This window comes from Venturia canescens, chromosome 3 (genome assembly GCF_019457755.1).
Source record: "Venturia canescens isolate UGA chromosome 3, ASM1945775v1, whole genome shotgun sequence".
Taxonomy (NCBI): Eukaryota; Metazoa; Arthropoda; class Insecta; order Hymenoptera; family Ichneumonidae; genus Venturia; species Venturia canescens.
The window spans coordinates 9,869,238-9,884,355 of NC_057423.1; the positions used below are offsets into that span (position 1 = coordinate 9,869,238).

General features: G+C 41.0%; 2 protein-coding genes across 3 annotated transcripts; one reads left to right on the plus strand and one right to left on the minus strand.

Annotated features, from left to right (window-relative positions):
* Positions 1-365: 365 nt before the first annotated feature.
* On the plus strand, positions 366-12,832 carry LOC122408155 (dnaJ homolog subfamily B member 6-like). Of its 2 annotated transcripts, none has more exons than XM_043414791.1 (7): positions 366-604; positions 6,450-6,556; positions 8,147-8,256; positions 9,050-9,226; positions 9,786-10,071; positions 10,357-10,446; positions 11,007-12,832. In XM_043414791.1, the coding sequence occupies exons 2-7, from the start codon at positions 6,492-6,494 to the stop codon at positions 11,200-11,202; spliced, it is 924 nt and encodes a 307-aa protein (XP_043270726.1). In that variant the 5' UTR covers positions 366-604; positions 6,450-6,491; the 3' UTR covers positions 11,203-12,832. The 2 variants fall into 2 exon arrangements, with proteins under 2 accessions (XP_043270726.1, XP_043270727.1); XM_043414792.1 differs by lacking the exon at positions 366-604 and adding an exon at positions 5,156-5,477.
* A 367-nt stretch (positions 12,833-13,199) lies between these two features.
* LOC122408162 (acyl-CoA-binding protein-like) lies at positions 13,200-15,000 on the minus strand. Its single transcript, XM_043414799.1, has 3 exons — positions 14,804-15,000; positions 13,837-13,951; positions 13,200-13,768 (listed from the first exon to the last, which is right to left on the minus strand). Exons 1-3 carry the CDS (start codon positions 14,816-14,818, stop codon positions 13,629-13,631), a joined length of 270 nt encoding a protein of 89 aa, XP_043270734.1. The 5' UTR covers positions 14,819-15,000; the 3' UTR covers positions 13,200-13,628.
* Between the last annotated feature and the right edge of the window lie 118 nt (positions 15,001-15,118).

Here is a 15,118-nt window from a genome sequence, read left to right on the forward strand (position 1 = left end):
ATAAAACATTGGATATGATAAAAAATGGTGAAAATGAACATTTTTTTTGTGAAAATTGAATAGATTGTTAAGTAAAAAACAAAAATAAATGAAGAAAATCTCGGGATATCCTCAGTGTGGGGGATATGTTTAGCAAATATTTGTTATTAGAAAATATCCTTCAAGTTGACTCGAAAGAAGAGCGGTTAGAAAAAACTGTTTGAATTCGTTCCCATTTGAGTTAAGACAGTGGCGCCTCTGTGGGGAGAATTGGATAAAAAATAGCGGCGAAGGGAACGCCACCATACGGAACTGAGCCGGAGGCGCAGAACCGTCGCGCGACACCTCGCGGAGTATCGATCCTGTGAAAGTGCGGAGCCAAGTTCAGGTCACAGTCGAGATTCTCCACCTTTGTCGCGAGGTTCCCCGATCGAAACGAGTGCGCTAGCGATCAAGAGTGTACGGGGCTGCTGCTCGTCGCTCAATCACCCACACGTATTCATTCACGGGAGACAATAGTTTTTTTCTTCATAATTCGCGATTGAGTGTAAAATATCAATAAAAAATCAAGGGAGTGAGTCTAAAAGTGAGTGTTTCGTGAACGTCAAGAGACCGTGTGTTTTCGGTAAGTCGTTGTCTTTCCTCACATCATCGTGTGTCTCTTTCGTCAATGGCAGAGCCTTGCCACAACGAGTTAAGACGGGAGAACTATCGAAATAAGAAAATTTGGTATTGGTATGGAAGCCTCGAGAATCGTGAATATATACATGAAAAGCCTATGCGCGTTTCTCGTGGTAAGCTTAGCCATCGATCGGGTGAAAAAATGGACAATCGAGCATCCATTTATGATTCGCATTGGCTTTTTCTCTCGTCGGAGTATCATTTTCCGATATGACAAGATAAATTGTACAGCTAGCTCCTTTGGCGTAGCGCGAACAAAGAGGCGACTTTGGTTTTCAACGCTTTGGTCGCGTAACGAATATATATCCTTCGGATATTAAACGCCATTCCTTCAACTCGCACGTTATGAACGTAGCTGTTTTTTTCCCCGTTTTTTTTTCTCGCTTTGTTCACGATATCGTGGTTAGTGCCGGACGTGACGCGCCAAGACTCTCATACGAAACTCGTAATCGTGAGTTTCGACGGCGTCACGGACGACCGCGATGCTATACAAGAACAAACGTTAGAAAAGCGAGAAAATCTATCAAGTTGAAAAATCTTTCATTATACTTCTAACGGATCCTCATGCGTGAACATTAAGATTCGACGGATAATAACGGTCGTACCGTCAAAAGTCTGTCAACAAGTCTCGACGCATCAATGCAAATTGTAACATCGCGTGTTCGGTCAGAAAAATAAAATCGAATAATACAATTGTGAAGGAAAAGCGAACGTGGATTCGTCATTGCTCGAATGACTCGCTGAAACTGTACGAAAGGGAGAAATACAAAAACAAATAATGTTACGAAATAAATAACGGCGGCAAGTTCAGTTTCTAGAACGATCGGCGACGAATGGTGGCGCCATGATCGAGGAAAAATTTAGAAACGAGAAATATTGAGGGAGGGAGATTGAAAAGACGCGACACAGGGCAGAAGCTTTCGTGTAGTTACGCGAAGGTAGTGCATATTATCTTTCCCGATGTTGCTGTCGCAGTTTCGTTGATAAAGACGCAAGATACGCTCTCCATTGCCCCTCTCCTACGTCCAATCAATACCGGAAGTGTATCCGTCCGAGCGAGTCCGATGTGACAAAGATGATTAAATTGCAGGAGGCAAAAGAGGATTCGTCGACGGTCAAGTTTTACGAGTCGTGAAAGGGGAAAGATGAGGAGCGGGAGGGGTAAAGGGAAATGAACGTGAATTAGATCGTACGCAAAATGGGCGAATAAACGAGTGGAAACACGTTGGTTCGTAGGGAATCGTCGGAGCAACAAGTTTATCTCGTGATTCATAATCGAACGTTGTTCCTACACACATAGTGATTTTCGTGGGAAGAGAGGAAGAGAGAGACCGGTCTTGCCAAAAATTCGTCGCTCGCGATTCACTTCCGACAATATTTATCCGCGTATACGGATACGCGGCTTGTTATTAATATTAAACCGTTGAGTTGAGGGGCTGGAGGGGAGTGTTTAAAAAAAGATTGAGACTCGTTGCGAGTATCGAAAATAGTACATACGGCCAATTGCATCCTCGGAGCTCCCGTTCCTCATAATCTCGATTGAGAAGCGAAAGTTCGCTAAAGATTTTCGTTTTGTATCGGGCGCTCGCGGCACCGATACGCGATTATACTGTCGCGATTGATTTTAACGGTCTTCTTCGCTACCTCGTGGGAATCGTGTAACGTCATCGCGGGCGGACCGTGTCTCTTCCTCCGTCTTTCGCAACTTTGTCTGTCAAGTATCGAACGACGGACCATACACGGCGAGAAAGAGGACGATTTCGCAAATATAACGATACACGCACAAACCGCGTGTATAGATACCGACCAAAACGGTCAGAGTTTGCCCACGCCCTCTGCCGGTCTAGCTTGCATATCACCGCTCGTTGCTTCATGCTTGTACGAGCCGCTTCGACAACGTCATCCGCCATTTTTTCGATTTTCAACCATTTCACCTCTCCACACCCCCCTCCCCGGACTAGTTATCGCCGACATTCGATCAGCCGAAATCGTCGAAATCATCTAGTGTTTTATTGCTCCCTTCGATCCTACAATAAAGCTGCCATTTTTATTTGCACGCCGACTCTGGCGACCCCTTTCCATTGTGCTCGGTTAATCCAGATTTTTCTACCTGTTGATCGGACTTGAAATCATATTTTCACGATAAAATGGCTCTGCGTTTTTCGACTTGGGTCGCTCGGACTTGACAGCGAACAGAATTTGGTGAAACAAAAAAAATTGGATAAAAGTATCGATCGACCCGATTGTTATGGGAAACTTTGAGGCGTGAATTTTTCGGAAGACTCGTGAAATCGTGGTACGATATTCGGAACTGAATTTATTCGGATTTTATCGGAAAGGTATAGAAATACTTCAGGATTCACGTTTTTATTCGTTTCGTCACCGACTTGACAGACGAATCGACGAGTCAATTTAAGCATGAGTCACAATTTACGTCCACTTTTTTTCACATCAAACGAGGGTTATGAACACCAATTCAGTTTTCATTAATCACCATTAGCTGCGAATATTCGTAAAATGAAGACTTGGTGGTTAAAACGACTTTTGACATCGTGAGAAAAACACAGTAATTCGTATTCATAGCACGCGTTACGGTACGTACTGAACAATTTACTAATCAATCTTTTTGTCACATGCGGAAGCACTTTTTTTCTCTCCGTCAAAATTTATTTCTCTTCGTCAAAATGTATCTGCTACTGTTTTCTACTTGCAATACACTTTTTGAAAATCTGATTCGAGCACATTCTAACAAAAACGACTGAAACTTCTTAACCTAGAAATCAGAATATCAAATTCCCAAAGCAAACTTGGAAAAGAAGGAAACTGTCAAATTTTCCCAATCGGTCGAATGCATGAATCCAAGTCTTGATTTGAAAAATTGCTGAATTTTTTTCCACTTGCAAAACACTGAAAATCTGACTCGATCACATTCCAACAAAAACGATTGAAGCTTCCTGACGTAGAAGTAAAAATATCAAATTCCCCAAAGCAAACTTCGAAAAGAAGGAAACTGTCAAATTTGCCTGATCGATCGGAGCCATAAATCTCTATTAAAAAAATTGCTGAATTTTTTTTCAAAGGTGGAAAATCATGGGCGATCGTCCGAGGGTGTGTCGCGACTTTGGTGTAACGGAGAGACTGAGATAAGAGGACGATAACTGGACCGCTAAAAAAACGGGAACGGATGAGTTCCTCGTGCGCGTCGTGAATCCGCAAGGTCAGGGACGTTTCGCGACGGTTTAACGCTCGTGTTCCCGTTTCCTGGATCGCGAGGTCGGGGGAGGCGAGGAAAGGAAGGAAATTGAAGAGTGCGATCGTTGGAGAGGGAGTGAGAGTCGAAAATTCGTGGCATTCGTCGGCGACGATGATCGAGCATCGACGAACAACAACAAACAACGATTTTCTCAAAACCGTGGGTTTCCTGGCCAAATAAGTAAGACTGACGTCACGCGAGAGCCTCCGAGCTGCGGAGCTCTCGCGGGAGTCTCTCGAGACCGCCCACCAGCTCGTGCTCGCGTCCTCGCTCGTGCACGCTCTCGCACACACTTTCCTCCGCCCTCGCGTGCAAAATGATGCGCGAGCTTGTGAACCTCCGATGGAATAAATGAAAGAAATTTATTTCGACACGTCGAACGACGCGGGCTCGTGGTCGAGCTGCTCGAAGGCATTTCCTCCTCGATCATCATGGCCCTTTCCAAGCGCCTGGCGAGGAGAGCGAAGGGAACGCGGACATCTTCCGCGGCGCCCACTTCGCGATATTTTCCCCACGCTCTTGTGTTCGTTGGTGCGAGACTGATCGTCGCGACGTCCAATTGCGTCGGCTCTGAAGCAATAAATAGAAATGAAAAATTCAATATTTTTCTGGCTCCTCGAACTTTCGCTTTCCTTCTGCCTCGTCACATACGTTTCCGTGGCTTCGACCCTGCTTTTCTCGCGCCAAGCGGCTCCGCAACAGGTGGAGGAGACTCGAATCACGCGAGCCTTCTTTTATTTCGGTTTTTTCAGACATTGAGGCACCGGAGGTGGCCGGGAAACCGACGCGAAGCTCCGACCGGCGTACCGACGCTTCTCGCATCTTCGCTTCACCCCGAGGAGCCATTACGGATTTCCAATTGTCAAGGACTTTTCATTGAACTCGAAACTTTCTGGAACGTTCACGCAGTTTCGATATTTTCGTATTTCTGGTACGAGAAATCGGTGCTTTCTGCAGAACTGACGCGCAGCAACATCTCGAACAAAAGTCGATTACATAATTGGAAATCGAGTCGCCCGACGTGTTCCAATAAATCTTAAAATATTAGTCATTCGCGTCTTTCCAAATGGCTTATCACACGTGCATGTTAATGCATCGTTAAATCGCAGAATTATTGCACGAAAAGTGATAACACACGCCTCGGCCAAGGACGTATCTTGGGAAAAGGATTGTGAAGGATTACGTGACCTTCTTTTAAAACTCTTCTAACAATTGGATCGAGACAAATCTTTGGATTATCGACATCGATTGTAAGACGAAGTTTCGTCAAAGCTCGAAATTCTCTGGCGCTGTGAAGTCGCAGAAGCTCGAGAAAATTCGAAACAACTGAAAAAATTATTCTGCGAGTGGAAGCCTCGGATTTCGAAAAAGTTTTCGCGTCATATTGAAACTTCAATACTGTCAAGTAGTGTCGGTTCAACTGAGTACACTTCCGTTCGCATCGACCCGTCGGTCACTCGTTGCACTAGGACCAATAAACGATCAGATAAAAACTGTCGTCCCTGATAATGTCTCCGACGTTTCCTCCAGGGAGAGACGCAAACGTCAAAGTCGACTGCATCGAGTGCGCGAAAATTTCTGCTCTCACAAACTCAAATATGACCAATTAATTGAATGACGAAGTTTGCAACGTTCGAGTCCAGCGAAATGATGTCAAAAAACTAACAATTCCAGTGATTCTCCAATTTTGTTCTCTACCGATTTCGCAATTCGTAGTTTTCCCATCCACACCAATGATTCTCGTGAAATAACGAAGCTGAAGTTTCCAACGTTGGAGTCCAACGAAATGAACGAAAAAAACGTTTGAAATTCACCAATTTTTTATTTCACGAATCGTTGGGTGCAGCTTGAAAAACAACGAATCGCAAATTTGGCAGGGAACAAAATAGGAGAATTACTGCAATTATTGGAGAGTTTTTTTCGATCATTTCGTTGGACTCCAACGTTGGAAACTTCAGCGTCATGTGAAATAACAAATTGGTCAATTACAAATGATCTTTTTCATTAAGTTCGTTGGACTCCAACGTTGCTTCAACGACCTTTAATCGAAGAATTGACTCGCGTCTCCATTTTTAACAATCCGTTTCTCTTCGAGTTTAAAATTCCCTCGTCGAACGAAACCCAAAAAAAAATAGACCTTGGGAGTGCTTCTATCCGAAAAAAATCATCGTTTCAAAAGAGTTTTTTTTTTCGTTTTCTCCTGTACGTTGTCGCGGGACAAGAGAAGAAAATGCGTCGTACTTGTCCGACGATTGTTACTGTTATCACAGGACGAGAGATGAGCGTACGATAGTTCGCACTTAGCCGTTGATATCGTAATTATTCTATATACGTAAGTGGGGCAAGTACGCGCGGGCGATGCAACCGCAAAGCGATAGCCAAAACGTGATCGATGCTCGAGAGAAAACGACGTCGAACGGCGAGAGAGAAGTCGATAGCGAAACACCGCGTTCATCTGTTTTTCTTTTTTTTTGCTTTTTCATTTCATTTTTACTTCTGACGTGGAATAATAAAACATTTTTTTATTTTTCGACAGGACTCGCGGCTGCTGCAAGGGAACCAACGCCAAGGACGCGCTATGGTCGACTATTACAGAATCCTCGAAATCAGCCGTGTCGCGACACCGGTTGAAATAAAAAAAGCGTGAGTAAATACTGATCAAAGGATCCGGTTCGTGGCTTTTGTCCCGGAACAAAAAGACGCGAAAAAATGACCTCCGAGTTCGAGACTCGACCCTACACAGAAGTGAGATTTCGTAATCAGGCTCATCGGCTTCTCATGAACGTTAAACGTCCATTTTTTGTTTGAAAAAAAAAGCGGACCTCGATCAAAATTTCTGTTTCACTACGTTCACTGGGACAAACATTTTGTTTTAGTTTGGGAAGCGAAAGAGTTTCGAAACCCCAAAAATTCGAATGCTCATGACTCTCGCGGTGTGTTCTCTCAGGAAAATTCACGAATCCATCCGTGCTTGAGCAATGAACTGCACCGTAATCGTGTATTGACGAAAAACTACTGTTTTCCTTAAATTATCAAAAATATCAAACTACATGACAGGATTCCCGAAGGTTTTGCTCGGTCGTTGAGTAGAAATTAACCTTTGACACTCCACTTGAAAAAATCATCGATATTATGCACAAATTTTGTGTAAAAAGGTCGATTTCAACGTCAAATTCGCCGTCCTTAAAAGGTTAAAAATTTACGAACATTGAAACCAGCAACGATGCATTCATCACAAAACACTCTTCAAAATAATTTTCCGTTTTCTCATGAGCTCCCGCTCAGTAAAGACCGAAGAGCTCTTTGAACTGTAGTTTGCGTAGTTTTTTTCCCGTAGTATGCTTCAACACGAGCATAAAAACTTCCTTGATACACTATAACGAATTTGAGACTGAACGACCATTGATTTTTCAATAGGGGGCTCTATTCGATATTTTTTTACATTCAAACTCTCGAATCCTTTGAAATTTCAAGTATCGGAGTAAACACATTGAAGAGTAGAAACTTTGAGTAGTACTTTAGAGCAGAGTTTGCGTCACATTATTCAGAATTGTTGGTTTTTTGTGTTTTTAATTGTTAACCTTTAAAAAATAGGACAACAAACTATCTCGTTTGATCCCAAAATAATTACTCCGCGTACGAATCAAGCTGCTATGTCTAGAAATTTGACGGTCCCCTATGGAGTTTCTATACGAAAGAAAAAACAAAATGCATCGAGGATTTGGAACGTTTCGTAGTTCCGGGTTTGCTCGACGGAAAAATCCTGGGTAGACGCGAAAGAGAGAGAGAGAGAGAGAGAGGGGGGGGGGGGTGATATACGCGAGATGGTTGGAGCGGTCAACGCGCCGAGAAGCAACGGAGCAAAGATTTTCTCGATGTTGCCGCGATGCGACGAGCCGCGGAGCTTTCAAGGTTGTGCGGCCGTTGCGAGGTCCGTGACCTCCTTCACGGTCGTTCTCCGTACAGCGGAGAAGGAACCCTCCCCCCCTTCTGCTTCTGCTGATCGAGAAAATGATTTTTCACATGATATGAAATAATGAAATAAACAAATAAAGAGCGCACGCGAGCAGTAGAAACTTTCACTCTGAATAAACGAGCAGTGCGCGTCAGCTTCATCCGAGTTTTCGTTCCGCGTTCTTGCGCTCTGCTTCCCCTTGACCGCTTCTATCTTTCCAACTTTTCCCTCATAAGATTGCGATAATATAATAATAAAATGAATTTATGGATTTACAGATACAGGAAGCTCGCTCTGAAATGGCATCCCGACAAGAATCCGGACAACCTCGACGAGTCCACCAGAAGATTTAAAGAAATTTCCGAGGCGTACGAGGTTCTCGTGGATGGTGGGTTTTTTTTTATAAAGTTTGTTTCATCTTCGATTACGGAAGAAAGAAATGTCGTCGATTGGAATTGGGTTTTTCAAAGAGTCGAAAACCTCGCTCGATAAATCGCGACGTGAATGACCGATGAATATAAATTTTCGTATATTTTGTTCCCGGGGATCGCCTCCGAAAATCAAATAAACCGAAACGAAACGAAAAATTACAATGTAACGGTCAAGATGGGCGAAGAAGAATCTACGATCAACGCTGTTGTCAAAAGCCGACCGCGAGGGCAGATCGCGCTGGATTCGCATCTCGGAATTACTCAGAGTCACCGTTCGAACGATTTTTCGGTACCGCACGAATCCACCCCCCTCGCATACAGCTAAAATCGCGAGTGCCCCGGTTATTTTCTTGCTCGTTTTAACGTCACGTTAATGGTTCATGAGACACTTTCGTTGATTTCTATGGTTTTTGTTGATCCACCTGTCTCTCGGTTTTTTTGCTGAACGTCACCGCGTGACTAAAACACGAGAATGTTGTAACGATCCCGAACGCTTTTTAGCATCGTTTTTTTCGTTTTCAAATTGTTTATGAATGCACGTACCCGTGGCTGAGGCCGGAGACCAAACTAAAAAAACGAGAAATATTCATCATGAACATTTGATCGTGTTCATCCTTTTATCCACAAAATTTAACGAAACATTCATTCTTCCCTGAATGCACAATAAACGTCAGCGTTAAACTAAACTTGAATGACTCGGAGCCTCCAAATTTGTCACTATATTACATTTTTTATTTTATATTTTTACAGAAAAGAAACGTCGCGTTTACGATCAGTATGGAAAAGAAGGCCTTCAGATTCCTGGAAGCAAACGCAGACACGAGTCTGATATCGATCCACAAATGCGACAGTGGTTCGTTTTCCGAGATCCCGAAGATGTCTTTAGAGAATTTTTCGGCACATCGCCATTCAACGATTTGTTTGATGGTAAATTATCCATATTCGCACGAAAATGTGTTTACTTAAAGGCATGGATCAGTCAGTATTTTCCTATCGTGAGTGCGGCAAAGATTTCGAAAGATAAGTTCTTCGACACGATTCGACCGATTACAAAGAGGCTCTTGTCAGCTTGTTTTTGTCATCGTCCCGCGTGGCTTGATAGAGCTTTTGAGTAAATGGTTGAAGAACTTCCGTTTCGAAAAATCGAGATAAGGTTAAGTGACTGATTCATACTTTGAAGTACTGAAAATGTTAGTTCTAAACGAAATTTTGAAAAGTTGTACGGCGGAAATGACCGATGACGGAGAAAAATTTCATGGAAGGGACTTTTTATCTTAGTTCTTAAAAGTTTTAAAAAAAGGTCCACCCTTCCGAAATGCTCTCAGGATCAAACCACTGAAGACGGGAAAATGGAATCTCTTTCGCTCAGAATTCCTTCATGACGTTTCAAGTCGAACCATTTTTTTCGTTGTACTTGTTGTTGTTCAATGTAGTTGCGAACAACAAAGGAGACGCGATCATCACGTGTTTTGTTGCGTTTTCATAGTGCTGAACGGAGGCTCGCACCACGGTCATCCAAGACACTCTCAGAGCATCAGCCTTTTCGGAGGCCTCGATCTCACGTCGCCCTTTGGTTCGCTTTTCGGAGGCCCCATGGGCATGGGCGGTATGGGTATGGGGGGTATGGGCATGTGTGGCATGGAGCTGGGCATGAACATGGGAGGTGCTGAAGTTTTCACCAGTTTCGGAAGTATGAATTCCGGCGGTCCTAACATCAAGAAGACGAGCACGTCCACGAGATTCGTCAATGGCAAGAAAATAACCACGCAAACGTGAGTCTCTGATCCTTTAGAAATTTCCCACTTTTTTTATATCCCACACTTGTGTTATATTTTCAGAAATATCATTTCTCCACGATTATATCAATTCGAGAAATCACTTTTTTGACCTACGGCTTACAATTAGAGATAACAGCTCTTCTAAGATTTGACACAATTAAATCTTACTTTTGATGAAAATTTTGATATAATATTTACAAACAATCGAGTTCTACTTGAAGGATTGCAGAAAAATTTGCATCGGAGTTGATGACTCTAATTAATCAATTATTGTTTCAGGATCTGCGAAAATAACAAGGAAACCGTAATGTTTTACGAAAATGACGTCCTCAAATCCAAGACGGTCAACGGCGTACCGCAGTCTCTAACGTATAGTTAAATCTTGAAGTTATCATAAAAACAAGCAAAAGCAAACAAAAAATAACCCGCTTAGACTTTAAATATTTGTCTGTTGCCAATTGGCACCGGGAAATATTCACGTATTCCGGTCTTAACGTATTTCCTTTTCCACTAAATAGAAATATCGCACTTACTAATAATTTAATTTTTTTTTTTATGAGAGTCGAAGCGCTGGCTCGTTTCTGTTGAGAGAAAAAAAAAGAAATAAACATAGAAAAAATAAAAGAACGCCATCATTCCAGTCGTGCGTTTCCACGATGGTGAACGTTCGGAAAGACCTCGGAAAGTGCATGTTTTCCGTTAGTCATATTTGCAATAACCGTTGCAGATAATAATGGGCGTTATCATAATCGTAAGGCGTTAAAAGCTTATTAATACCTGCCGCGGTTAAATCCGTGAGAGGCATGCTCAATGTAATCGCGGTGTTGGAGGAAAAAGAAAGAGAGAGAAATGGCACGGGAAGAACTTTCGAAGAGAAATGTGCTCAACGCCATCGACTTATTTTCCGTAAATACCATTTGTTTTGTCAGGTTGAACGAAGCATCGACCAGTCGTCAGGTGAATCACGAAAGAATCAACGATCCCGGAACAATGGGTAGCCACGGTCCGAAAATGCCGCACACCGATCACCTTAACAGGATAAAGTCAAATCATCATCATCATCACCACCACCACCACCATCATCCACACACGAGTACCAAGCACGAGAAAACAAAGCGAAAGTAATATCCCCCCCGCGCGTTTTCAACGGCACACGAGACCGACACTCGGCTGGCAAGCATCCAATTTTTTTCTTTTCGTTTGTTTCATTTTTTATTTTCCTTGAACGTTTTTTTTCTTCGATTGTTCGGGGCGTTTTTGGGAGAAGGCAAAATAGAGTGTGCCTCTAATGCACGAAAGAGTGCGACTAGCAGACCGACGATGTCAAAAAACAGACTAATATTTTCGCAACTTATTTATCTGTGGCGGATTTTGAGAAATAAAACATTCTAAAATTCACTTTATTCATCTTCGTGGAAACGAGAAAGAACAGGCAATCTTATGCGTGTTTTTTTTACTCTTATTTTCATTTAGATCCAACATTTACACACACTGCCTCGTATCTCGTGGAGACACAAACGCCGGTACGTGTGTGTGTGTGTGTGTGTAGGGCCCTTTCTTTTTTTTCCCTTAAGTCGATCGTTCGTAATATATCAACATATATTTATATCCGATCCTAATCGAGAGGAAAGAGGAAGTGAGTGACAAATACTTGCTAAAAAAATTGACTTGTGTAAACGTTACGTTTACGAATGATGGCGTAATATTTTGCAAATCGATCAGTCATTCAGTGTGATTTTTTCTTTCTCGTCTTTTCTTCTCTCGTATTTTGATAAAAATCATGTTCCGTACGAAATAACTCGAGAGACGACTCTGTCGAAAGGGGAAAAACGAAGGAAAAAACATATACGGAATGAGGAAAAAAACCATAGAAGGCAGCGGTCGACATTGGGCTTTGAAGTATAAGAAAAAATGAATAATCAACTTTTAACAGGTACGGTCGTTCGACAGCCTGATGAACTGAACCGATATATAATATAATTATGAATAAATGAAAAAAAAAAAAAAACACAAATTTTTAAAACCAAGAGAGAAGAAACGAGCCGCGCAAAAAGCCGGATTTCATTTTGAAGCGGCGTTGAAAAGTGTGTTCGAGAAAAGAGGCGGGGGAGGAAAATTAATAGGCACAAATTTGGAAGGAAGTACTGAGAAGAGATTTTTTTTTCGTGACTGAGATTCGAGACACGATAAATTAGACAATTGTTGGAATTGGCAAACATATGATTCTCCTACCAATTTATATACTTAAACTCACATTCAATATAGATATTCAATTTACCAAATAAAGGCTGTAACATTAAGAAAAGAAAACAATGAACGTTACTCGTATATCGGCCAGCGCTACGACCAATTTCTGGTGTATATCAATCGTCGATTAGACGACTCGCGCCTCCGACTTTTGATTCTTGTTCGTTTTATTCTCTCCGGGGAATATGTAAACGAGAGTAGAGCTCCATAGAATAGTTTCTCATTCTCGACGAATTGGTTCAGTTCTTTTTCTCCTTATTTTCTTTAATTTAATGCTCGTTTATATGTATCCCTTTCTTCGAGACGAATACGTACCTCGCCCACCAACTATTTTCAACAAAAATAATAAAATTCGATTAAAAGAGAGCTCCGATTACCTCCGCCACTATGTTTTCTTGTAGCACAATTTTAGTTTCCTCTTAATTATTAATTAACTCGCGTATCTGTATATAATGATAAGATCAATAGGCATAATATAAGCTTAAAAAAAATACAATACTACAATTCATTCGATCGTGCCTTTTTTCATTTCCAACTCTTTTCCCTTAAGCCTTGTTCTTCCACTGCTTATTTCATAAAATGCAACATTTCAAGAGTATACCGAAAATTCAGTGGTAAATGTAAATAAGAACGTTGAGGAAATTGCAAGAGGAATCTGCCAAAACAAATTCCCTTTTCCAACTTTATGTCCTATAGCGCATTTTTAAATTATAAATGAAATCGTTGCATTCACGGGTATTGTTTCTTGATACGAAAAATATTGCAACCTCTGTAGGGTCGCTTGGGAAATTTTGATAATTTAATTAATTCTAGTGAGCGTCTCTGAACTCTGAAGGATTGTCCTATGGGAGCTGATAAAAAAACAAAACTGAGACTTAAACTGGAAAAAAATTATTAAACAAATCAACGTTTTATTTCGTACATTGCAGACATAAGTAATACGAAATAAATTTGAGTATAACGACTATACAATAATAGTGTGGAATATAATATCAACTGAATTCAACGGAAATGCATAAATCTGTAATTACGTGTATAAAAAACAACAATTGACATGAAATCCATGTGCGTTTTAGGCTCATTTGTTTTGTTCTTTTTGAAAAGATGTTTTGCTGAATAGTTCGTTGTTTTGGGTTTCTCTACCCAGAAATAAAACTGTTGTAACGAAGAGATTTCAATGGTGCGTGCTCCAATCTCAATTCCTGAAATAGCAGTAACTTTATCGTTTCATAGGCCATTCGTCATCCGATGCTAGGATAGCAAGCGAAGGATTCGAGTTCTAAAATAGCAATGTCCGTCAAAAATTATTTTTTGCCAATCGATTCCACCAGTGCTTTAACTTTTTCTATATAAGCTTTTTTTGCAGTTTCCTGGCAGGTTCCTTTTTTGGAATCCCATGCATCCCACTTTGCTTTTCCCTTGAAGTCAAACATTCCTGGACGCTCTGGAAAACAGAATTTTTCAAATAAATGGAAATAAATTTGCAGGAACAGTGAATGCATAGAAACTCACCGGTATTGCAGTCACCGACAGTCGCTTGCTTGAACAGTGAATAGATCTCCAAGAGATCAGCATCGCTTGGCTGAGTCGCAAGTTCTTTTACATCTTCTGCAGCTTTATTAAATTCCTGAATAGAAAACGCGAGACTAAATCATACAAATGGCAATTGTTCAAAATTTTTATTCATTTGACCAACCGTTAATAGTTTTCTCTATAATGACAATAGAACCTTGGTGCCTTCAAACTATTGCCAATTTTAATTTATAAATATTGAGGATGAAAAAATGTGTTTATTAACTTTGACATACTTTGGAATGAGTTGATAAACTCATTGAAAGAATATTCTGATAATTGAGGAAAACAATCAATTTTTACCAACTGGTATCCTCAAATTTGGTATCCACAAATTGCTAGAAAAGCTTAACGTTTATTCACAGTATTATTCAACTAGCATTGTTTAGAGTAATCTTGTTGTCGTGACTAGGCATAATAATGTCTCAATACTAATGGTTATTCTAATTTTTTAACTGGTAATTTTTTTTTTATTTTAAAAACTGTTCTGCTTGCGCTTGAAAAAGAGGAATAATTGATTTTCAAGGTATCCGAGTGCAAATATTTATTCATTGACATTTTTCAATTATCTCAGAAAAATAAAAATATTTGAACAATTAAAAGTGAGGAAATAGATGCACTAAATTATTGGTATATCTAGACTGGCAGAAAAGCGTTTTTTTGACAGATAAAATCTAATTTATACAATAACAAAACACATTTCCGAATCGTGTTAGAACCATAAATCGTAAACAAGGGATAAGATATTACTGTGCGGTGCAAATCACGTATCACGTTTTAACACGTGTCGCGCTGACTCGTAAGCTCGTAAGCTGACAGCGGTCAATGGTGTCATGTAAATAATATATATTGTGCACGAAAATGTTTCGTTTTATTAACATGAATTTTCAGCGAACTATCGATCTACCTCATCGAGCGACATGGCGGAGTTAGAGCTTCTTCGTTAATACGTCGAGGAAAATTCCTGTTGCTAATTAATGCCACGAATGCAGAATAGGCACTGTATGAAATATCAAAAGTATGAACCGCTGTTTCTTCCTCGATAACTCCCGTTGAACGCAATACCATGGAACAACGGGCGCGTGTTAGGTTTTAGCACTGACAATTTAGTTCTACTCATGGGCTGTAGAGCGCGCAGCGACATACATGTGCATCACACATTCAAAGTGTCAGCTGATCCCCCTCTCGTCGCTGCTGAAGCTTAGCATCCGAGATCCGAGAG